A 24285-nucleotide genomic window follows, 5' to 3' on the forward strand; every position below is an offset into this window, starting at 1 on the left:
CCTAAGAGACTGGCTTATTACACTTCTCTGTGCACTTACAGAGAAGGATCAAATTCCAGCAGGCCCGATGGGCTTGGACTGCCTTCAGAATAGGCAGAATTTGTACAAATTCTCCTGCCTCCATCACCCAACCTGTTCAATAAAGCAGTCTCATGTAGGTGAACACAGTCTTGACGTTTCTAATCATTCACTCACAAAACAGTTTTCTACAGGCTCTTCTTGTGTTTTGGTAACAAGCAAAACAGCTTCTACCTGTTAGCAGCAAAAGAGGGCCAAAATAAAAACTCTGAGTGAGCTGGTACTCTAGCAAGATGCAAAATGGTAGCCATGTGGTTACACTTCTTCCGTTGAGATTTCAGGTAGTACAGTGGCAAAAGTGTAAGGTAAGTATCAAGTCCCGCAGAAGCAGAATTCTCTTGAAATAAAACTCTCCAGGCACTTTTAAAATCATCTTTATTTTGCTTGCAAAGATACAATTTACTTAGTTACTTAATTATTTTATTTGTTCCCATCTGAAGTCTCATAGCTTGCCATGTAAAACATTGCCTTCACTATCAAACCGCTATGTAAGAACATTATAAAATACTAACTATAAAGATGATCTTCTTTATAGTATTCAGATTAGTGCATTAAAACAACATTGATTTAAAAAGGCAAGTGAGTTAACTGGCAAACATCCAATTCATTTGCTAATGCAGGATGGTACAAAATGATATGCAAAGGAAACCCAGAATTTTAAATGTTAGGTATCCAAAAACAAAACTGTGGCAAAGTTACTTCCCCAAAGTAATCTTGATCCAAGGACACAAATGTAATCATTATTCTATGGGACAAAAGGGAAGGTAATTAATTTTCCATCATAACAGCTGTGGAGATACACAGCAGAATAAGTCTGGGGTCTTTAGAATTCTAACGCAATAGGTACCAATTTGTCATACTCTTCCTCCAGATCACATTAAACATTTATACTGACAACACAGTTCCTTGTAAAGGAATGTCAGGCTCAACAGAACCTATGTAAAAACAACCTATCCTTAGCATTTTACCAGGCAATCTACAACAAATGCTTACTATCTACACGTCAGGAGTGAAAGATATACTAGGAAGTTGTTCACTGACTTCACTGAGAATCAACAAGGGTCTTGAGAGAAAAACAAAGATAAAAGTTAAATAGACAACTTACGCTGCTGTGAACCACGAAAACAACAAAATACCAAACACAAACATATATGTTACTTTTTAAAGTTACTGACAATGTTTCCTCTGCTGGCACAAATCAAAATTAAATCGAAGATCTGTAATTAACACAAACATGGGTGCATGTTACATTGTGATGGGAAGATGCACACAGAAAACATGGGAAGATGCACACACACACCTTTAGATTTACTAATTTCCAAAAGCTAAGTCAACAGGATAAATAAATTATAAATGAAAGGCAGATACAATGTGGGCAGAACAGTTATTAGATTGAAAAGCATGAATGTTATGCCAGCAGTGATATATAGGAAAACTTTCAGCATTAGAAAATATAAGATTTAATCCAAAGAAAACTTTCTTTCAAATAAAAATAACAGAGTACGGGAACCATCCTTTAGGCAACTGCTTTAAAATAATATAATAAAAAAAACCCACCATGATTAAAGGAATCTTCCCACATAATTTACATAATGTAGTGCAGTAGTGTGCTTCTTTATCATCTTAGCCTTTCACTCCCCATATGATGAGACCGATAATTACAACTCCAATAACAAGGATAAAAATGATGATGCAGAGGGTTTTTCTGGATTTGCGCTGCAGATGCAAAAACAAAAAACATGTTTACAGATGTATGGAGCATCTCAATGGCAAGTGAAAATCATTTGGTTCTTTTCTAGAGTAAAATCAATGGTAATTTCTCGCCTCAAATTTGGGGCTATATTTTTTTTCTTTTCAACACATATAGTACTATGCTTTCACAATATATTCTTGAATTAATGGTATTAATTCAGGGGGTAATTATTCAACTTTTGTTGGTGCTTTTTCTAGATGTGAGGTTGGGAAAGATACAGAGAAATAAAAATTAAGAGAGAGAGTTTACCTATATGTGAAAACAAAAAACAGCATAAAGACATCAATTTTTAAACTTTTATCAAAAAACTGCTCTTCAAAATGAGTTCTCTGACCATATCAGCAAATATTTGACAATGTTTCTTAGTTTACTTAAGTTTCCCAAATCATTCTCATCCCTAAATATGAATGGAAACTGCATTCAGAATTTCAACATGCAAATAAATTTTTAAAAAGAACTAAAAAAAAATAAAAAACACTCATTTAAATTATAAAGGTTGAGCTTTGCTCCATTCTTCATTCCTGGCCCAGCTGTAGATTTCTATATTTCTCTAATGGCTTGTCCATCTCACGACAACATCCAGGAATCTTTTTTCTTACAAACTAGAAAAGTCTGTAAATTTGCCTTGGGCCAACCAGAAGTAACGTAAAATTTACCAAAAAGATATGTTTCTGACTCAATTTTTCTTAAAAACTATTATTACTGTTTAGTATTCCATGTGGCCATCTAATTTTTCAACAAAATACTACTCTTCCTATATTAAACACAGTTCGATTTCATCATGCCCGTGTACTTCCCCCAGACTCTGCCTGGTTACTGCAGACCCATGTGTAATGTGCCTTCATCAACAATGACAACTGTTCCACTGGAGAATTTTTTATTTTCCCTGGGGCACCATCTCCAGGGGTGGCAAGACTCTGGGGTGCTATGGTGATGAGAGCATTTTCCACCTTGTTTTATGTTCTTAATCCATCCATCTATTTAGAAGCACCACACTGTATCTTGCAGAGGCATCATTTAATATCAAGGCTGCCAAGTGGGACTACTGGGAAACTGCTCTCTTCCCAGCCCCTGTGCTGCATGGCTCTTTTCTCATCTCTCCAGGTCCTGTGAGAGCCCTTTGGACAGTAAGGAGATCAAACCAGTGAATCCTAAGGGGAATCAACCCTGAATATTCACTGGGACTGATGCTGAAGCTCCAATACTTTGGACACCTGACGCAAAGAGCCAACTTACTGCAAAAGACCCTGATGGTGGCAAAGATTGAAGGCAGGAGAAAGGGGTGACAGAGGATGAGATGGTTGGATGGCATCATTGATTCAAGCAAACTCTGGGAGATGGTGAAAGAGGGAAGCTTGGCGTGCTGCAGTCCATGGGATTGTAAAGAGTTGGATACAACTGAGCGACTGAACAAGAGTAACAACCAGGTTCTGTGGGATTAACGGGTTGGGGGCGCAGTTCTAGCTCTGAAGGTTTAGCTTGGGAAGATGTGTTCCTTTTTCCCCAGAGCAGCTGTAGGTTTTCCTTCCACAAGGAAGAGGAAAAGTAAAATTTGGGGATATATCTACATCTCCCTAAAATTCAAAAGTAAAATGAAATGACATGGATCCTAGTCACTCTATCTGAGCAGATTTAATAGCTGGCGGTTACAGGTTACTCTAGGGGTGTGTGTGTGTGTGTTCAACTATTTATGAATGATACGATACCTTCAGTCTACAATGCGGTGACATTAACTCTGCTGAGCTGCATGTACAGTGGAAGTGAGAAATAGATTTAAGAGACTAGATCTGATAGATCGAGTGCCTGATGAACTATGGATGGAGGTTCGTAACATTGTACAGGAGACAGGGATCAAGACCGTCCCCATGGAAAAGAAATGCAAAAAAGCAAAATGGCTGTCTGGGGAGGCCTTACAAATAGCTGTGAAAAGAAGAGAAGTGAAAAGCAAAGGAGAAAAGGAAAGATATAAGCATCTGAATACAGAGTTCCAAAGAATAGCAAGAAGAGATAAGGAAGCCTTCCTCAGCAATCAATGCAAAGAGATAGAGGAAAACAACAGAATGGAAAACACTAGAGATCTCTTCAAGAAAATTAAAGATACCAAGGGAACATGTCATGCAAAGATGGACTCGATAAATGGCAGAAATGGTATGGACCTAACAGAAGCAGAAGATATTAAGAAGAGGTGCCAAGAATACACAGAACTGTACAAAAAAGATCTTCATGGCCAAGATAATCACGATGGTGTGATCAATGACCTAGAGCCAGACATCCTGGAATGTGAAGTCACATGGGCCTTAGAAAGAGAGCATCACTACAAACAAAGCTAGTGGAGGTGATGGAATTCCAGTTGAGCTATTGCAAATCCTGAAAGATGATGCTGTGAAAGTGCTGCACTCAATATGCCAGCAAGTTTGGAAAACTCAGCAGTAGCCACAGGACTGAAAAAGGTCAGTTTTCATTCCAATCCCAAAGAAAGGCAATGCCAAAGAATGCTCAAACTACTGCACAATTGCACTCATCTCACACACTAGTAAAGTAATGCTCAAAATTCTCCAAGCCAGGCTTCAGCAATATGTGGACTGTGAACTTCCAGATGTTCAAGCTATTTTTAGAAAAGGCAGAGGAACCAGAGATCAAATTGCCAACATCCGCTGGATCATGGAAAAGGCAAGAGTTCCAGAAAAACATCTATTTCTGCTTTATTGACTATGCCAAAGCCTTTGACTGTGTGGATCACAAGAAATGGTGGAAAATTCTTCAAGAGATGGGAATACCAGACCACCTAACCTGCCTCTTGAGAAACCTATATGCAGGTCAGGAAGCAACAGTTAGAATTGGACATGGAACAACAGACTGGTTCCAACTAGGAAAAGGAGTATGTCAAGGCTGTATATTGTCACCCTGCTTATTTAACTTCTATGCAGAGTACATCATGAGAAATGCTGGGCTGGAAGAAGCACAAGCTGGAATCAAGATTGCCAGGAGACATATCAATAAACTCAGATATGTAGATGACACCACCCTTATGGCAGAAAGTGAAGAGGAACTCAAAAGCCTCTTGATGAAAATGAAAGAGGAGAGTGAAAAAGTTGGCTTAAAGCTCAATATTCAGAAAACGAAGATCATGCATCTGGTCCCATCACTTCATGGGAAATAGATGGGGAAACAGTGGAAACAGTGTCTGACTTTATTTTGGGGGGCTCCAAAATCACTGCAGATGGTAATTGCAGCCATGAAATTAAAAGACACTTATTCCTTTGAAGGAAAGTTATGACCAACCTAGATAGCATATTCAAAAGCAGAGACATTACTTTGCCAACAAAGGTCCATCTAGTCAAGGCTATGGTTTTTCCTGTGGTCATGTATGGATGTGAGAGTTGGACTGTGAAGAAGGCTGAGTGCCGAAGAATTGATGCTTTTGAACTGTGGTGTTAGAGAAGACTCTCGAGAGTCCCTTGGACTGCAAGGAGATCCAACCAGTCCATTCTAAAGGAGATCAGTCCTGGGTGTTCTTTGGAAGGAATGATGCTGAAGCTGAAACTCCAGTACTTTGGCCACTTCATGCGAAGAGTTGACTCACTGGAAAAGACTCTGATGCTGGGAGGGATTGGGGGCAGGAGGAGAAGGGGACGACAGAGGATGAGATGGCTGGATGGCATCACTGACTCGATGGACGTGAGTTTGAGTGAACTCCGGGAACTCATGATGGGCAGGGAGGCCTGGAGTGCTGTGATTTGTGGGGTCACAAGGAGTCAGACACGACTGAGCGACTGAACTGAACCGACCTGAACAGAGCTGCATGTCTGAATGTCATGCACGAAGACAGTAAACATGAGTTACTCTGCTGGTGAGCAGAACTGGCTGTATAACTCAGCATCCTCTATCCAGCTTCATTGTTCCTGACATGCTACTGAATGTGTACTGATTTGTCCAGTGAGAAAACGGCACTAAAACTAAAGGGAACTTCTGAGATCAGTGAGAAAAGTGAAAAGTGATTAAAAAGGCCTAGGATGGTGACACAATATCTTAGAAATTTTACAGGAAGGTGACAATTTCTGAGAAAATAATTATGAACAACTACATCAACGAATAACGAACCTTTAAAAGGGAAATAAAACACTAGGGTGGTATTTAGGGGTTCCCAAAGGGAACTTATTTCTGCTAAACATCAAAGATTTACATACTAAATGATATAGTTCACGGTACTAATATTTGTAGTCTTCTGTATATATTTATATTTGACTCATATGTATGGATTTCCTATACTAACTTGATTCACTTTAGGGATAACTTCATTCCTGGTGAAGGGTCTGCTGAATGCTGACCAAATACCCACCAGTCAAGGACACTCCAAGCTAATAAAAATTTCCACAGAACCTGAGACATCTTTCTGGGACAAGGATCTTAGCCTCTTTAGTCCAAAGTATCACAGACAAAAAAGAAAGGCAGAAAGGAACTGCAAGAAATGGAGGGAAATCACTATCAAACAGGTTTCTGGTTTGAAATGTGAAAATGACATTGGAGACCAGAAGCTGCCAGAAAAGACTGGAGTTGTCTACCGCTCCTCTCAAGACTCTAAATGCTAAACTGCTCATTCCTGTGGGCACAACACTTGTTCAATCCTGAGAACAGACAGGCTAAACCCAGTTTTAATGGACTGGCATATTTCTGGCCTGTCTTCCATGGGATTTTACATTTTAACATCTCCAGCCACATGATTACACTCACACTCACTCACACACACACACACACACTTAAGAGTCTAAGTTATAGGACAGTTTAGCACAGTTGATATTACCTGATAGTCTGCCGCCCTTGACAGCTGCTGGTTTGCTTGCTGGACATGCACCTCAGCATTTTCGACGTTGGCTTCTATGCTATCTTTAAAATAAAACACACACAAAGAAATGTTAAACAGGTGCTGATGTGCTAGTAATAGAGCTGCACTAATCACCTAATTTTATTCATGGTTAAGATTAAATACATTCATTATTCAAAGGTTTACATGCGTACGGCTGAATTTTCTTTTAGCAATTATATTTCTCAGGTGCCTCAAACAATACAGAAACAATGTGAAGAAAATGAACTTGATTATCTTCATTACAGCATACTCCAGTTCTACCTGGTAAACCCCAAAAGTACTGTCACTGAGTTTGCATTCTGTGGTGGCCAACTCAGTACCAAGCAAAGCATTTTGAACTTTGGTTCAGGGGATACAGGGAGACCTGAAAACCGTCATCTGCTCAGTGGCCAGCATCAACCTACTTCTGTGCTGGAAACCCAGGCTCCCTGAGAGTCCCCATAGGCTTCTCAAGTGGTGACAGGTTCCCTTCCTCCCCTCCTCCACTGGGGGTAGAACGTCCTACATCTGTAGGATGGATGACCGCTGTCTCCGCCTCCTCCCTGCCGACTTTCAGAGCTCACGCCTACCTCTCTCACTCCGCAGTGCAGCAGGCATCCTGAGATGTCTTTTCTTCTTTTTCCTTGAATGTTTTAGTCCCTACTCCACTGATGTTCTCTTCAATGTTTCTACTATTATCCATATTGGTGATCTCAATGTCCAACTGCTGACCCTCAAATACCCAGGCCTCTCAATTCTTTGAATACACATTTTTTCATCAACTTTGCCTGTGATGCTTTCTGAGACATCTATTTCCATGGTCACGTTTCAAACCTGTCATTACCAGCAACTGCAGCTTCTCTATAATCTCCGTTCCAGGTCTTACTCTCTGATCACCACCTGCTACCTTGAGAGTTCTCTCCTTCTGAGACCCCAACTTTAGTGATTCTACCCCTTTTTCATGGCCCCTTACATACTTCATGTCCTCACTTCCCTCTTCCTTACCTTTTACTCCATGGACAGTCATTCACCACTGTTTTCTTGCACTCATCGTCAGCCCTCTTCCCCCTACTGCAGTCACACTTAGCTGACAAAACCCCAACCTATCCTGTGCAGTTGTATGTGGGTACAAAAAAGTCATCGGGGCTGACTTCTTTCACTTTAAATTCTTGACTGCAGAGCACTCTTGCCCCATCTCCCCAACTCCTGGAAGATAAGTCACACTTTCTAACTTCTCATGCCTCCTCATTCACTGTCATTCTCCACCAGGGGCCTTATTTCTAAGGACAACAGGAACAATCCGAAGACACTTCCACAATCTCCTCTGACCCTTCCCACTAACACACGCAACCATCTCTGTGCTCAGACTTCTCTCCCATGGTTGTGGGGGACCCATCTGTGCTCAGCAAGAGCCAACCCCTCCGTGCGTGCATTTTATCCCAATTCCTGCTGCCTAGCTCAACGACCTCAGGCCAGCAGTTGCTTCCCTCTCACTATCAACACTTCTTTCTCATCAATCCTATTGCTGCCATCTTAAACACAAACCAACCCTCAAACCTCTCATTGATGCCACATCCACTGGCAGTTAGGACCTCACTGATAAAAAAAGCAACCTCCATTTGCTATCTCCAGTCACTCTCCTCCCAGCCTCTCTGGAACCTACTTTATCATGCTTTTACCTGCACTATTTCACCAGCACAGCTCTCATCTGAGGTCATCTATGCCCTACACGTTGTTGAATTCAGCAGTCAACTTAATCCTCAGCTTACCTAACCCAACAGCAGCATCAGAGAGAGCACACGGGTCATCACCCTGAAATGCTTCCTCCACACCATCCTAAAACTGTACACTCACGTGGTTTTCTTCTGCATCACTTGTTATTCTTTCTTGGTCATTTTTGTTGGTTCCTCCTTGGCTCTCTAACCTCTAAATCAGAGATTGACAAACTTTTTCTTTGTGCCAGATAACAAATACTTTAAGCTTTGCAGTTCATTCTTATGGTTTCTGTCATAAATACTCGACTACGCCTCTGTTGCACAAAACCTGCTGTAGATAACACATAAATGAATGGATGCAGTTTGCTGACTGTGCTCTAAATATTTATAAGTCCTTAGAACCTCCTCTTGCTCAGTCATGTCACACTCTTTGTGACCCCAAGGACTGTAACCTGCCAGTCTCCTTTGTCCATGGAATTCTCTAGGCAAGAATACTGGAGTGGGTTGTCATTCCCTTCTCCAGATGATCTTCCCAACCCAGGGATCAAACCCAGGTCTCCTACCTTGCAGGCAGACTCTTTACTGAACCACCAGGGAAGTCCCTCTCTTCTCTATCTAAACTTATTTCCCAGGTGATCTTACCTAATCTCATGGCTTTAAATACCATCTATGTGCAGATGATACCCAGATTTAAGACCCCAGTCCAGACACTTCCCCTTTACCTCACGTTCGCAACCTCTGTTCTCACCTCCCCTTTACCTCATGTTCTCAACCTCTGTTCTTAATCCAGCAGTCCAAGTGAGTCTCAAAACCTAAGTTAGATGATTATGCCCTTCTGCTCACATCTTCCTGTGGCTTCTCCTCTATTAATACAAAAACTGTTCTTAAGATGGCTCAGCGGCCTATGTGATCTGGTCCCTTGTGACTTCGGACACTGTCTCCATCCTCCTTGTGCTCACTCCATTCACTTAAAATGTCAGGCATGCTTCTGACAGAGGCCAGGGCACCTGCTATTCCCTCTGCGTGGACCCTCTTCTCCCGCTGGCTTCTTACTTCCATGAAGTCCTCACTGAAATGTCACCTGCCCTTACTGACTCCACACTGAAAAGCAGCACCTTCCCCACTACCTGCAGTCCCACCCCAATATGGCCTTATTTTCCCTATAAGCACTTATCACCACTTACTTTTCTTTCTGTCGTAATTGTCTCTCTCCTCCAATTAGATTATAATATCTTTTATTTGTTGTTTAATTTCAGCTGAATCCTCAATGCCTAGATTTATGCCTGAATGTAGTCGGCACTCAATAAATATTTATTGGATGAATGAATGGTTTCTTAAGTTTTACCCTGTGATCTACTGGGACTACAGAAGAGGGTAAGAATAGAAAAATAATAATTGAATTATAGGTCCAAGTATTTAAACTACACCAAATTCAGAAAACATATTAAATATATCTTTAGTATACTCACAAATATCTTCATACTTAAAAATGATAAAGAAGATCAGAATCGTGATCAACGCTCATAATTATATCCTATATGAATTACGATTACATTTAAAATTTAAAGGAAGTCTTACAGAGTTTTTAAAAAAGAATTAAAAAAAAATTCTCAGTAACTAAGTAATACTACTACATTAATATGCTAAAAAGGTTATGAGAATGAATGTTTAGGCAAATGGCTACTTATTCCCTCTACTTGAGAAGAGAGGACAGTGTGCACATTATGAAAAGACATTTTCCCCAAAGTCTTGGTGTGATGAGAATTAAAATGGGGTAAGACAGAAACCAGAGGTCCTGGGAATGAGCTAGGATGACGTTACATGGAACCTTCCAGGATGTCAGTAGCAGCAGACCCTGATTAAATTTGGGACTTCTTAAATACATGAAATTGGTCATTTCAACCAGTAGGAGCCAAAAATGAGATCTGTTTTCGATAATGCCAAGGATGGTGCTTTGTCTGTTGCAGACACGGTGGTTTTGACTCCAGGAAGACCCGACGAGAGAAAAGGAGGAAGTTACTCTGAGAAGTTACACAGGGAAACTGCATGTGGCCTGCTTCCACCTCATGACACTTCACACGTAGGGCTTACCTATTACATCTCCTTGCTCATGAATCATCATTCCCAAATCTTTAAATATTTCATTAATATCCATAATATCAGCCTAAGAGAAAAAAAGTACATATTATTGTAATCAGAAATTCAGTTCCCAATCCACAAAGGGGGAAAATTTTTACAAAACCCAAACCACTACTCATACCTAGGTGAGCATGCATCTGGACTTAATAACATACATTTTGGGCATATGAGAAAACTATTTGACTATAGGCAATCCCAAGTAAGTAGACTCTGAATTAACAGTAACCATTTCTCTAAAACAAGTTTGTAATGTTAAAAATATCAAGTGATTTGGAATGGAAATGAACGATCTATGTAATAGAGAAGGATGGTGCATTATTGAATTTACACCATGCAATTTGATTAGTCTTGTTATCACAAGCAGTATTTCCTCAAAAACACTGAAAATATTCTAGTAAAAATTTATATGTCAATTTGACACTTAAGACTGTGCTGGGTCTTTGTTGTGGCAAGTGGGCTTAATTTCCTCATAGTATGTGAGATCTTAGTTCTCTGACGAGAGACTGAACCTGTGTTCCCTGCATTGGAAGGTGGATTCTTAACCACTGGACTACCAGGGAAGTCTCTCAATTTGACAGTTTAAAAGAATAAAACATGAGGTGTAAATTCAAATTCTCAAATTAATAAACTTGAATATGCAATGTAATAGTGATGGGTAAATAAGTTATAAATTTAATTTTTTTAATATATAACTATTATTTTGCCTGATTAAAGAGTAATATGTAAATACTTTATTCAGGAAGAGTGGGGCGATTTACACATTTATCCTGAACTTAGTTTTCTCATCTGTAAAATGGGGAGTGATAGTGACACAGTTAAGTTACTTTTATGAAAACTAAATGAGACAACACAAATAATTCATCACATAGTACTTGGTGGATGGAATCCATCAATAAATGGTAGCTACTGTTAGCTATTATCAGGCCACTTTCAAGGGAACAGGTAGGTTCCCTACGAACTAAGGCTATAAACCTTTTATCCCTTTTCAATATCCTACATGTACTAAAGGGAAATAAAATACGTTTAAAGCCCTTGGAAGAAGGGCTTTAAATATTTCATTAATATCCATAATATTAATGGACTCTCTGAACAGAACTTTATCACTAGACTGATATTCTTCTCAATGTTCAGGTGCCTTGAGATGACTTAACAGAATTAAAAAAAAAAAAAAAGAAAGAAAATTTGGAGTGGAGCAAAGTATATTTTCTCATCCTAGCACCATTTCTAAAGAAATTACTCTTTAAAAGCAATGATTCTAACTTATATGAGAAATGCCACCGAACTGATATTTATTTAGCTTTCTTTCTTGACCCGTCTCCCAGCATCACCGAAGCATCTTGAGAAGCTCACTAAGTGAGGCAGTTCAATTCTACAATGTAAAGCTTACTTCGAGTTGTCTGATAGAAGACTCTCTCTCCTGAATAAGGCGCAGGTCGTCCTCTGTAATTTCTTCATCCTGCAACTGAGCTTGAGGCTGAGTTTGGCTATTAAAAAGAAAGGAATATGTAAAAAAAAGAAAAACCAGTATGGAAACAAGGGGGCTTCCTTCTTATTACAGAAATACTTATTGAGTAAAACATTTTTGCTTCAAAGTCACAGAATTGCTGACTTAAATTCTAAAAGTATAACAGAAATGTTAACCAAATTTTATTCATTTTCATTTCAATGATTTTTTTTAGAGTTATTATTTAATTATCGGAAGCTATTACATCTGGCAAGTGAGTATTTCTTCTTGGTTGACTTAAACCTCACACATGGGAATAATCTATATCAAAAATAATCTTAATGAAAAATTAAGTCAATAATATTTATCTGGATAAATAACTAAAGAGTATTATTACTATACTGGACTATTTTTATATATTTTGTAATAATTATTTAAAAATTTTTTCAAATGTATTGTTTTCTATTTATAAATAACTTAGGAATCATGATATAATATACTGAAAACTAATTTTGCCCAAGACCATGATGTAAAAAACAAATATGAAAAATTATCTTTTACTCTGTATACCGTTTTATATGTCTTACCTTTCCCAGGATACAAGATTCCTTTCTTTTGAGCTCTCCTCAGGAAAACCACCCTGAATAATTTAGTAACAGAATGGATTGAGACGGCACAAAGGAAAAGCACACAGCATTCATATTTTCCTTTATAATAATTTAAACTGATTTATGTACACACTGGAGTATAGGTATAAGAAAAGAGAAAAGTTCTTGTTCTAATATTTCAAGTCAATTACTTTAAGTAATAATAAAACTATACCCTAAGCTGACATGGAAGTAATTCATTAAATATTCTCAAGAGCCAAATAATTAATATTATTTGATTAAAACAGAATGTAGCTTTGGAATCTCTACATTAAGGAACAAGGAAACACTTATGGAAGTTTCCAGGGAGATTTAAAATTAGATTAAATCAAAATTCCACTCTAACTTATCCTTCCATTTATCTTCTCCAGGTCTAAGTTTATTTTCAATATTCACACAATATATTCACTCTGCTCATTTCAAATCATCTTCATATAACCCAGGAGTAAAGAGTCTTCTACTCCAGCAGGAATACAAAGTAACAGCCTCAGGTGCAAATCAGGATTTGATTCCTAATCTTCTCTGACAGAACGTTTCCGTATTTTTACATAATCTGTAATCTTTTGTTCCATGACATGGACAGAATAACCACAAGTGACAAGTGAAGTCGCTCAGTCGTGTCCAATGCTTTGCGACCCCATGGACTGTAGTCTACCAGGCTCCTCTGTCCATGGGGTTTTCCAGGCAAGGATACTGGAGTGGGTTGCCACTTCTTTCTCCAGGAGATATTCCCGACCCAGGGATTGAACCCGGGTCTCCCGCATTGTAGGCAGACGCTTTACCCTCTGAGCCACCAATAATACGCAATTATCATCCTTTTAAAAACTGAGCAGAAAACTCCTGAAAATAAATATTCAAAACCGATTTCCAAGATATTCACAGGACTTTAAGACTCAAAAAACATGCCATGTAGTTTTTTTACAGAATCCCTGGGGAATACCGTGTTCATTTTTACAATGCTGCTTTAAATACTTACAGATACTCTGGAGCTGGCTCTTACTCGAGCAACAAATTCTTTCTCTCTCTCTGCAGCCTGCCTCTGCACCTTCTGAAAGTTTGTCAGCGATGCTGTGAATTCAGCCACTAAGCGATCCTTCTGTATTTTCCTTTGACGCTAGAGGAGAGGTGGGGAAAAGAAACCTGCTAGAATCAAGCTGTGAAGTTCTATAGAATTTGCAAAAGCTGCTTTGCCAGTAGCTGGCTCTTTATTTAATTTTGAAAATTTCACTCACTCTATTACAGAGCCTTACTGACTAACACTCAATAACATTTTGCTCAAGTTGATAATGTGTTCAAACACTGTGTATATTTATCTTGAGGCAAAGGCCCATAATGTTGGATTTTTCACCTCAAGTTTTCATCCTAAAAACTAGGCCAATGCTTTTAAAGTAATTCCTCTTCTTCTTTATTTTAATGGAAATAAAACCTTTGATTCACCTAAGTAATAACTTCCACTAAGTAAGCAGGGTAATAAAAACATGTGCCCCTAGGAAACCTCACATCTTGAATGAGCATGCATGTTGCATGAAGTCAGTCCTGGAAGGCCAGGAAACAATTAGTCAGGAAGCATTTTCTGAGCACTTACTTAATTATGGGTCAGGACAACTGCATGGAAATAATTTTTGCTTTACTGAACCACAGGATACTACCTGGGCAATTAAATACAGTTTTGTGTTCTCTGAACTAATCTCAAATAGATTTTTCCACCCCTGATTTCCTTTCTAGTACAACAGTTCAAAGATCCTACAAGGCATTTGATTCCTTTCACATTCAGTACATCAACAGTGTGTCTTAAAGCTTCATACCTGGTCACTGGGGGTGGTGGGCAGAGATCCAAACTCTTTAATGTACTTATCTGTTTCTTTGGCAAGCTGGTTCGTATACTGCTGCTTCTGCTGGCTAAAGTGAGAAAACACGCATCACAGTCAAAGAACTAAGGTATTTCTTGAAGCTATAACTCTGCCATTCAATTCGATCCTGATGAACAGTTTTAGAGAAATCACTTTTTTAAGAGACTGGCTCAAATTTTCTCTATGAAAACAAAGTACTCAGGTTCTATAAATATTGAATAAATACTATGTGGAAGGTACTTTACTCACATATGGAGACAACCAACCTTTGAGAAATAAATATCAGCAGCTATTTAGAAAAGATGACTAAAGCCAACGTGAGATTGTAAAATGTGTGATGTCTGAGATCTGGGGGATGTGGGAGCCTTAAAACTGTCCAGTTCTCAGGGTACAGCCAGCCTCTCTTATTTCTCTACCTAAGTATTTATATTCTATAGATACTTTAGTTAAAAAAAAAAAAAAAGAGCAGAAGTCACAATGAATAACAGTACAAATTTACTATTATTTATGTTAACCATAGGAAAAAAAATGATAGCACTTCTCTGTAAAAAAAACCGAACACAGTGAAAGAGGTAAATTATATAGTTATCTGTTTCTATCTTGCTAACTAGCTTATAAAGTGAAGTAAGATCTATAACTTAGGAAGTTGACATTTAAAAAAAGCTTGTATTCATGTGATGTTTTACAGGTCACAACATCAGTACCTCTCATATATATTATCTCTCATTTTATTTATTTATTTATTTGCCTTTTGCTTTTCTTTTTTTCTTCTTTTTAAAAAATTATTTTTTATTGAAGAATAATTGTTTTACAGAATTTTGCTGTTTTCTGTCAACCTCAACATGAATCAGCCATAGGTATACATATATCCCCTCCCTTTTGAAACTCCCTCCCATCTCTCTCCCCATTCCATCCCTCTAGGTTAATACAGAGCCCCCGTTTGAGTTTCCTGTGTATTGGTCACACTTTGGGTCCTTTAAAATAATGAGAAACTGTATGATAGTATCGGAGAAGGCAATGGCAACCCATTCCAGTACTCCTGCTTGGAAAATCCCATGGATGGAGGAGCCTGGTGGGCTGTAGTCCATGGGGTCGCTAAGAGTCGGACACGACTGAGCGACTTCACTTTCACTTTTCACTTTCATGCATTGGAGAAGGCAATGGCAACCCACTCCAGTGTTCTTGCCTGGAGAATCCCAGGGACGGGGGAGCCTGGTGGGCTGCCATCTATGGGGGTCACACATGAGTCAGACATGACTGAAGCAACTTAGCAGCAGCAGCAGCATATGATAATATCTTTTAGTATATAGATATCTGTATTTGACTGATGAGGAATTATACCACACTTATATATGTTTACCAAATGCCCTATCTTTATATACCTTTTATAAATCTTTATGAAAAGTAATACAATTAAAATTATAAAAAGACTTAAATGATGTCTACATATTCAGAATCTCCACTCTTAACCTTAGCAAAATATTGTTAACTATTAAGAATTATGGCTTCTGTTCTACTTTATTTTAATAAATTATGGTTTATTATTTAGATTGGGACATGTTTAGCCCTCTGATATCTATCCACCGCAGAAAAATGCAATATAAATTATAAGACAACTATAAATTCCTCAAACTGTACTTCACAAAAAATATGAATTATTATTACCTATCTTTTAATTTCTTCCTTTTTGCAACTTTTCCTTCTGTAACTAATGTTTGGCATTTCATTTATTACATATATACTACTTGAAATTTGTAGCTGGTAATAGTGCTAAATTAACATATAAAATGATTCAGGTTTAGAATAATGTTGGGCAAACCATCAAACCCCAAATAGAAATGTTTTCCTTATGAATAAAATGGAAATAGTTCTTTTGATCTATCTAGCTCACTGCGATTTTGTAAGGTTCAGATGAGAAAAGGTGTAAAAACACACTGTAAAATCTGTAACACCACAAAGTATTGTTGCTGTTGTTCTATAGCATATTAATTTACTCAAATATGTAAGTACATTACTCGATTATATCTTTACTTTTTTAAACAGAGGCTAGTGCTTTCTGAAATTTAAGGATGTAAAGATAAATTTTTGGGGGGCATAGTTCATACTGGATGTGCAATGAAATCTAAGCGAAATAAATAAAAATCATCACACAGATTGTTAGCTATGAGAAGTGACTCACATAGGGGGAAGCTTAGAGTACTGTTTTTCTAAAGCCATCAAAAACAACCTATTAAAAAGTATTAGGTAACCAAAGAAGTTCTGCTTTGATAGAGAAAGCCAGATCTTTAAAATAAAGAAAAAGAGCTGTCCACTTTGGACAGGGAAAAACTTACACAAAGTCTGAGTACAAATGAGGCAGCAGAAAAACCTTATTAATTTATCATTGTTTGCTCCAATAAATATAACACTACACACTATCAAATGAACATAACAATAGGCGGTTTTCCCTCTTTATTTACTTTCTTTTTGATGTTTAACTAAATACTTACAGCTGTTGCCTCAATTCAGGTGAATCTTGAGGTGTTCCAAGTTGATTCAGAGTCCTCTGTATTTCCGCAGCTATTATGATAGAAAGTAAATGTATAGTAATTATTACAAATGTTAGGCCATTAGAAATTAAGCTAGAAATTAACACAAGCAATAGGACAGTTAGAAAAAGACAGGAAAAACAAAGAGATAAATATAGAAAATATTAGTTGAGAAAAAAAAGATCAATGGTTTATTCAAATCTAATTAGTGACAATGTATTGTGTGGGTACGTTAACATGTGAAACTGTAACTATGACCCAAAAATATTATCTTCTTCCCTATTCCATCAGCACATTTGGTACAATGGCACATGCAAATGCTACTGGCACAAAAATTGTTAGGAAAATATGATTCACTGGGATATAAAGTGAATGAATTACAGTTAACAAATGAAGGAGGAATAACAAAATTAGAATAACCATTTTTCAACTGTCTATGTAATAAGCAATTCAAACAAGAATCAAAGGATGCTAAACCCATGGGAATACTCACATGACCTCAAATTATCATCACATACATGTCATTAACTTGGGCTAACTTTATAGAAGATTAATCTGTTGCTTGAAACAAATGACCAAATTTACAATCACCAATCGTACAAACTAGCATTATGAGCCTCCTGACATGATGCAACCAGAAAGTCACAAAATGACCTATGTGTTTCTCTTGCCAAAATATTTAACTGGAATGAATCTATGAGCAGCTGAGCACACACCACACACAATCATGAGAAAGAAATCAGACCAATCTAGATTATGTGATAATCTACAAAACAACTGATTGTATTTCTTAAAATATCAATGTCACAAAAGGAAAAAAAAATAAAAGCAGGAATGCTTTCTAAATTAAAAACACAAAATACTTTCTAAATTAAAAACATAAAATACTAAAACACCCAGTATACAATTTTTGACTTGCTTCTGATTCAGGAAAAAAACTATTTTTAAAAAGTTGTAGAGACAGCTAGAGAAACTTGAATTGAATCTGGAGAGAGAAAGACTAAACAAGAATTGAAAGATGTCAGCAACTGGTGAACCCAGGTAAAGTGTATATAAAAAGATCACTGTACTATACCTCTACTCTTCTGTAGGTTTTAAATATTTCATGCTAAGTTCACCATTCACAAGTCTACCACTGTAATAAGAGTAATTTTTTAAAAAGGCTCTTTACAAAGGGGAAGGTTCTAGTTTTATGTATTTATGTACACAAATAAAATGGCAAGCAGAGAGAAGTTGAAAATCCATCTCAAAGTAAAGCACTTTCACATTTCCAAGAACTAGGGAAAAATGATCCAACCCACCCATTCTTTTTCATTTAAAAGAAGTCGTTTATTTATATAGCTTAAATGCTTTTAAAAAGTCAGTTTATTTATGGGATCAAGGGAATGATTGTATTCCAAAACACAGGATTACTTTTGTTCACTCAGGATGATGTAATGAATATTGCTTTTAAGTCAAAGATGGAAAATATAAATACTGGACAGGAAATATATAGCAACTGTTAACCATTCAGATAGTTACAAAGGAATTTCTTTTTGTTTTTTGGGGGGTAATAGACATTTTCTTTTGTGAGGTGAGAAACTTTGCTGCTTTAAACTTATGGCTGCTTTGTACAATAAGTTATATATTTCCTTCTCAACCTCAGCAGATTCTCCTAGGCTACCTTATAGGGGTTTAAAGCTTTCACGTTTGAAAAAAGTGTGCTGGTAAGACAAACTGATGCAGGCATTTATCGTTATTGCGAGAGGATTCTTAAAAGGCCATGGTACTTTGGTCACCTCATGCGAAGAGTTGACTCACTGGAAAAGACCCTGATGCTGGGAGGGATTGGGGGCAGGAGGAGAAGGGGACGACAGAGGATGAGATGGCTGAATGGCATCACCGACTCGATGGACGTGAGTCTGAGTGAACTCCTGGAGTTGGTGATGGACAGGGAGGCCTGGTGTGCTGCGATTCATGGGGTCGCAAAGAGTCGGACACGACTGAGCGACTGAACTGAACTGAAGTGAAAAAAAGACTGCTCAATAAATGACATGAGGAAAACTGACCAACCGTTTGGGGGTTAAAACAGAACTCAATATTATCTCATGAAGCAAAATAAATCTGTAAAAAATTAATAATTTAAAGATTAAAAATTGAAACTATTAAACTGCTACATAAAACTATAAAAATGTACTTATTATACAATCTTATTTATGACTTTGGCACAGGTACAAAATATTAACCAACTATAATACAAAACTAAGAACTATGAAGGAAAATATTACCAAACTGGCAAGAAATACACAAAAATTTTAAATGCTATATGAAAAATATGTATCTTTATTACAAATCCATACAAGTAACATATGTGTGTGTGTATATGGGAGAAAATGCCTGCAGCATATGATGAGTAAAGGGTTTAATATTCTTAATATAGAAAAAAACTCCTATAAGTTGGAAATATAAAAATAGTCCAATAAAAAAAGGTAAAAGGTATCATCTTAAAATGAGAAGCAAATAAACATGAGAAGTTCAACTTCACTGACAATCAACTTTTCATATAACAGATTGGAAAAAGTCAAGCAAAATAAGCAGATGATAATATAATCATAAGCCAAAGTCTTCATAAAGGTATAGACATAGGGAGGAATAATATCCATCATGTCGAAAAAATCATAAATAACTGAGGAAAGGTCAGACAAGCCAGTACAAAAGTAGGCCAGGAACAGGACCTTTAACAATATTCACTGAAAACATGAATAGCAAAAAAAAAAAAAAGAAAAAAAGACTGAAAAGTGTCAATCCTAGAAAGGATAAATAATTTTAATGCATGAACGCTATATAAAATTGGCCATTAAAAAGAAATTAAGTAGACATGCTTCTGATAGACCCAGTGGGAGGGAGCCTAAGTTCACCAAATGGTTATTTCCCTGCTTTTTGTAAACAGACACACTCAGCAACCCCAGTCTTCATCCTTTCTCCCTGAGAAAGGACTCATGTGCAAAGGAGGACATAAATGGGAGCCCCGGGGCTCTACATTTCAACAAAACAGAAGACTATCAGCCACACCTCTTCTTGTTCACTGCCCAGAAATGTCAGGAAGACCTGACGAGCTGAGAGCTGTGAAGCCTCTCCTACGCCCATTTGACTGGCCTGTCCAGAGGATGGGGAAGGCAAACAATAGTAACGATGGCTAGCAGAGGCTTCTTTAAATGGTGACTCCAATGTAATGCTCCTCAAAATGTGATCTATTTGCTAGAACACATCATCAAAATTGTTGGCACCTTGTACAAACCTGATACGGTAAACACTTTTTGCTCTATCCTAAAAAACAGAAAACAAGAGGAGTATGCTTTCAGCTGGATGGGGTGGGTGGCAAGCCTTCAATGTCTTATCTTAGCGTTATACACCATCTTTATCACTGTACAAGTCAGGTGTCAAGATTATTGAGACTTTCCTCCTACAGGACACTGCTGCTGCTGCTCCTAAGTCGCTCCAGTCGCGTCCGACTCCATGTGACCCCATGCGACCCCACAGAGGGCAGCCCACCAGGCTCCCCCATCCCTGGGATTCTCCAGGCAAGAACACTGGAGTGGGTTGCTATTTCCTTCTCCAATGCATGAAAGTGAAAAGTTAAAAGTGAAAGTGAAGTCACTCAGTCGTGTCAGACTCTTAGCGACCTCATGGACTGCAGCCCACCAGGCTCCTCCGTCCATGGGATTTTCCAGGCAAGAGTACTGGAGTGGGGTGCCATTGCCTTCTCCATACAGGACACTACACAAGTCCAATACACTACTTACATGTGCTTTTAAAATCTGCAAAGTGAGAAGCCACATGTTCTCTTAGGTGCTTGGAAGGATCAAGTATGCCAGCAGACAGAAGATAAATTAATGCAGAAACCTGTTTCCTTAGTGAAGAATCTTGGCCCATTGATCCATATGGATCACTGATATATTCCTGCAGAGTAAATGACAAATTGCTTTTCTTTGCAGCTTCAAATACAAATGGGAAAATATGGCTTAGTGAGACTTTTATGTGGCTCCAATCCATTTTACTGAATGCTCTAAAAGGTTGCTGGCTTGGCTTCAACTCCCCAACAGAAAAGGCTATCCTGCTAGTTCAAGTGGTGGCATAAGCAGTTCTACAACTTGGCTTCAATGACCTGCTTGATCCAATGGTAACTCCAGAACCTGTGGAATTTCAGGGTTCTGTATAAAACTAGTGGCAAGGTCCACTAGGGAAAAAACAACAGAAGTCCCTTAGATTCATTGAGCAAAATGATGTTCTTTGTCAAGCCAATATTACCCTTTTGAGGAATAGTTCTAGTCTTACTACTGATTCTTGGATAAAAAGTAAACAGTGATATACTAGGTGACCCAGTGACTTGAGTTGCCTGCCACATATTAGGTGTTATGTTATCTTGTTGACAGGTTCTTCCTTGGTGGCTCAGACAGTAAAGAATCTGCCTGCAATGCAGGAGACCTGGGTTCAACTCCTGGGTTGGGAAGATCCCCTGGAGGAAGACATGGCTACCCACTCCAGTATTCTCACCTAGAGAATTCCAAGGACAGAGGAGCCTGGTGGGTTACAGTCTGTGGGGTTGCAAAGAGTCAGGCACGACTGAATGACAAACACTTTCACTGTCTTGTTGATGTATCTCTTTCTAGATTTTGTATGTTAGTCAACCTGCCTCTCACTCCAACTTCTGCAGTACTTGTTCAATGGAATAAACAACCTGGAATGGTTTAAGAATGAAAAACTACATACAGGCTTGCCAACATGGGCTTCCCCTTCCTCAGATTAACATGATTACTGACAATGTCATGTACCAGTTTGCAGCCAACAGCAATCAAAAGTAAATATACAATATGGCACCATTCTTGGGGGTTATGAGCCAGTCACCCAGTGGCAAGACGATTAGAGCCCTTCCATCTTAGTGGACGTGGAATTTTATATTGACTGAAATAGCAGCACTATGGATTTTGTACTGCTTCTTCTACTGCCCTCTCCCCATGATCCCACCGGCTTCTGAATCCATGTATCAATCACAATCATTCTACCCACCAGTGCTCCTGATCAAGATACTCAATTTAACAGAGAAAAAAAAAAAAAAAAAAAATATATATATATATAGAGCTTCCAAAGACCAAGAATTCCTTGGTCTGCCAGTACTCCTTTATCTGGAAGTTGCTGGATTTCTGGAATGTCTAATGGCGTCTTGAAGACCCAATTATGGTGTCACCTGAGAGACAGTATCTTGGGAAGCTGAAATTTGATCCCACGGGACCTTTATGCTCGCAAAGACCCACCACTCTCTGATGCTGCTTCACCCATATCCACAAAGAAAACTCAGATTTAGGACCTAAAGTGCGAAAGTGAAGAGAAATAGTTCACATTTACATCTAATTACCCATTTGCAAACTTTCTTCCATCCCTTGAAATGATTTAGAGACAATATTCAAGTAAGGAGTGTAACCGTGGCTCCACCTGAGTGGAAGCTGAGACTACATGGGGCCACTTGGGGCCAGCGTAGCACAATGTCCACTGAGGCCATTATCAAGGGGAAGTAAAAGTGTGCCCAGGGCAAGGTCAGAGGGAGACGTGTAAACAAACCTCGGGAAATGAGCTGGAAGGAACTAGCTAATACTGCCGTCTTCAATCAGAAAAGTTAGTATGACCTAACACGTGAACAGGAGCAACAAGGATCCGGGTTTGAAAGTCTGGGTTACTCCACAGCCGAGGTACAAAAAGAAGGTAAAAGGAACATGGAATAGCTATCCAGGAGAAAAGGATTAATAGAAACCGCAGCCTTGTTTCCAGCCACTAAGCAGCAGACTACAGCACATGTCAATATTCTGTTCCTTGCTCTGTAATGTAGATATTTTAACTATTTGTTTCCTTCCCTATCTCTATTCTCCACTGTTTTATAGGGGCATGTTGTTAGCAGTTACACTGAAACTCTGGTCCACAGACTAAGGAAATACTGTGACCCCCCATCTTGCTGAATCAGAGGAGGCATAGACTGGAAATCACCAAACAGACCTGGCACTGGAAGCAGGAAATAGACATGTCTTGGTTCTACCTGTCAGTGGAGATGGGAGAGGAGTTCGGGTTGTATGAGCAATAGCAGCACCATGCTAAATGGGGCTCTTTAATTTTTTCAAGCTTAAATATGAAAAAAAAAAAAAAGGAGAAATCTGTTCATTATAGAAAACAAAAGAGATGAATTATAATGGATATTTTTGGCCATCTGATACCCCAAATTCTTATGACATTGGATCTTCTTGGTTTATAATATCACTACTGGGAAGTATCATTACAGAACCAGTCCTTAGGGGGAACAAACTGAACAGTTCAGTCACAAAACCATTCTGAGTCCTTGAGCATTACTGACCTCCATTATGAGTAATGCAGGTGATTAATAATGACAGAGTCCCAGCAACAATCACAAGAAAAGAAAGACCAGACTCATAAGACTAGCTTGCTGCTAAGTCACTTCAGTCGTGTCCAACTCTGTGCAACCCCATAGACAGCAGCCCACCAGGCTCCACCATCCCTGGGATTCTCCAGGCAAGAACACTGGAGTGGGTTGCCATTTCCTTCTCCAATGCATGAAAGTGAAAAGTGAAAGTGAAGTCGTTCAGTCGTGTCCGACTCTTAGCGACCCCATGGACTGCAGCCTACCAGGCTCCTCCGCCCAAGGGATTTTCCAGGCAAGAGTACTGGAGTGGGGTGCCATTGCCTTCTCCGAAAACTAGCTTAGCTACTTATACTTAAATCTAGACTGACTTAATGCTATTGAGGTTCCATGAATACCAAAGTTGCTTACAAGTCAAATGCTTTAGCTGACAACTTTCTTTTCACTCTAAAACAATAATCTGAATAACATAATATCTCATAAAATGAAGTTTCTTAGAAAGGCAACCATTCAGCTTTGCCTAATAGAGTGCATTTAAGTAACTCAGTGCTCGATGTTTTTCATGAATGCAAATGTAAAACAAGGCTTCCTACACTCAAGCAGTATGCAATCTAGAAAAGGAGGGAAAAAAGTATCAATACATAGTATAAATGCTCTCATAATGCTTCAAACAAGGACCTATGTATAGGCATTCTACTGAAGGACAATCCAAAAAGCCTTAATGGAGGAGGCATTTGTATTATTTTTGAAGTGCAAGATACCAGACACTTTACTTTGGAGATTCGAACCTCGATATCATACTTAAGACATAACTTGATGTTCAGATTATCAACTGGTTCCCCCAACCACAAGGGTAAATAAACTCCTAAAGGAGAGAACTAGGCATTC

At 38.4% G+C, this 24285-nt stretch overlaps 1 protein-coding gene across 1 annotated transcript in view; it reads right to left on the minus strand.

The window, feature by feature from the left end:
- Positions 1-436: 436 nt before the first annotated feature.
- STX7 (syntaxin 7) overlaps positions 437-24285 on the minus strand; it is a 58618-nt gene continuing 34769 nt past the window's right edge. Inside the window, exons 3-10 of the mRNA XM_055535657.1 lie at positions 16959-17028; positions 14425-14518; positions 13596-13733; positions 12560-12612; positions 11916-12012; positions 10481-10553; positions 6633-6715; positions 437-1794 (exon numbers count right to left, since the gene is read on the minus strand). Coding sequence (XP_055391632.1) covers positions 1702-1794; positions 6633-6715; positions 10481-10553; positions 11916-12012; positions 12560-12612; positions 13596-13733; positions 14425-14518; positions 16959-17028 — 701 coding nt within the window. The 3' untranslated portion in view covers positions 437-1701. The remainder of the gene's footprint in view (positions 1795-6632; positions 6716-10480; positions 10554-11915; positions 12013-12559; positions 12613-13595; positions 13734-14424; positions 14519-16958; positions 17029-24285) is intronic.

Source organism: Bubalus kerabau, chromosome 9 (assembly GCF_029407905.1).
Source record: "Bubalus kerabau isolate K-KA32 ecotype Philippines breed swamp buffalo chromosome 9, PCC_UOA_SB_1v2, whole genome shotgun sequence".
In the NCBI taxonomy this organism is placed as follows: Eukaryota; Metazoa; Chordata; class Mammalia; order Artiodactyla; family Bovidae; genus Bubalus; species Bubalus kerabau.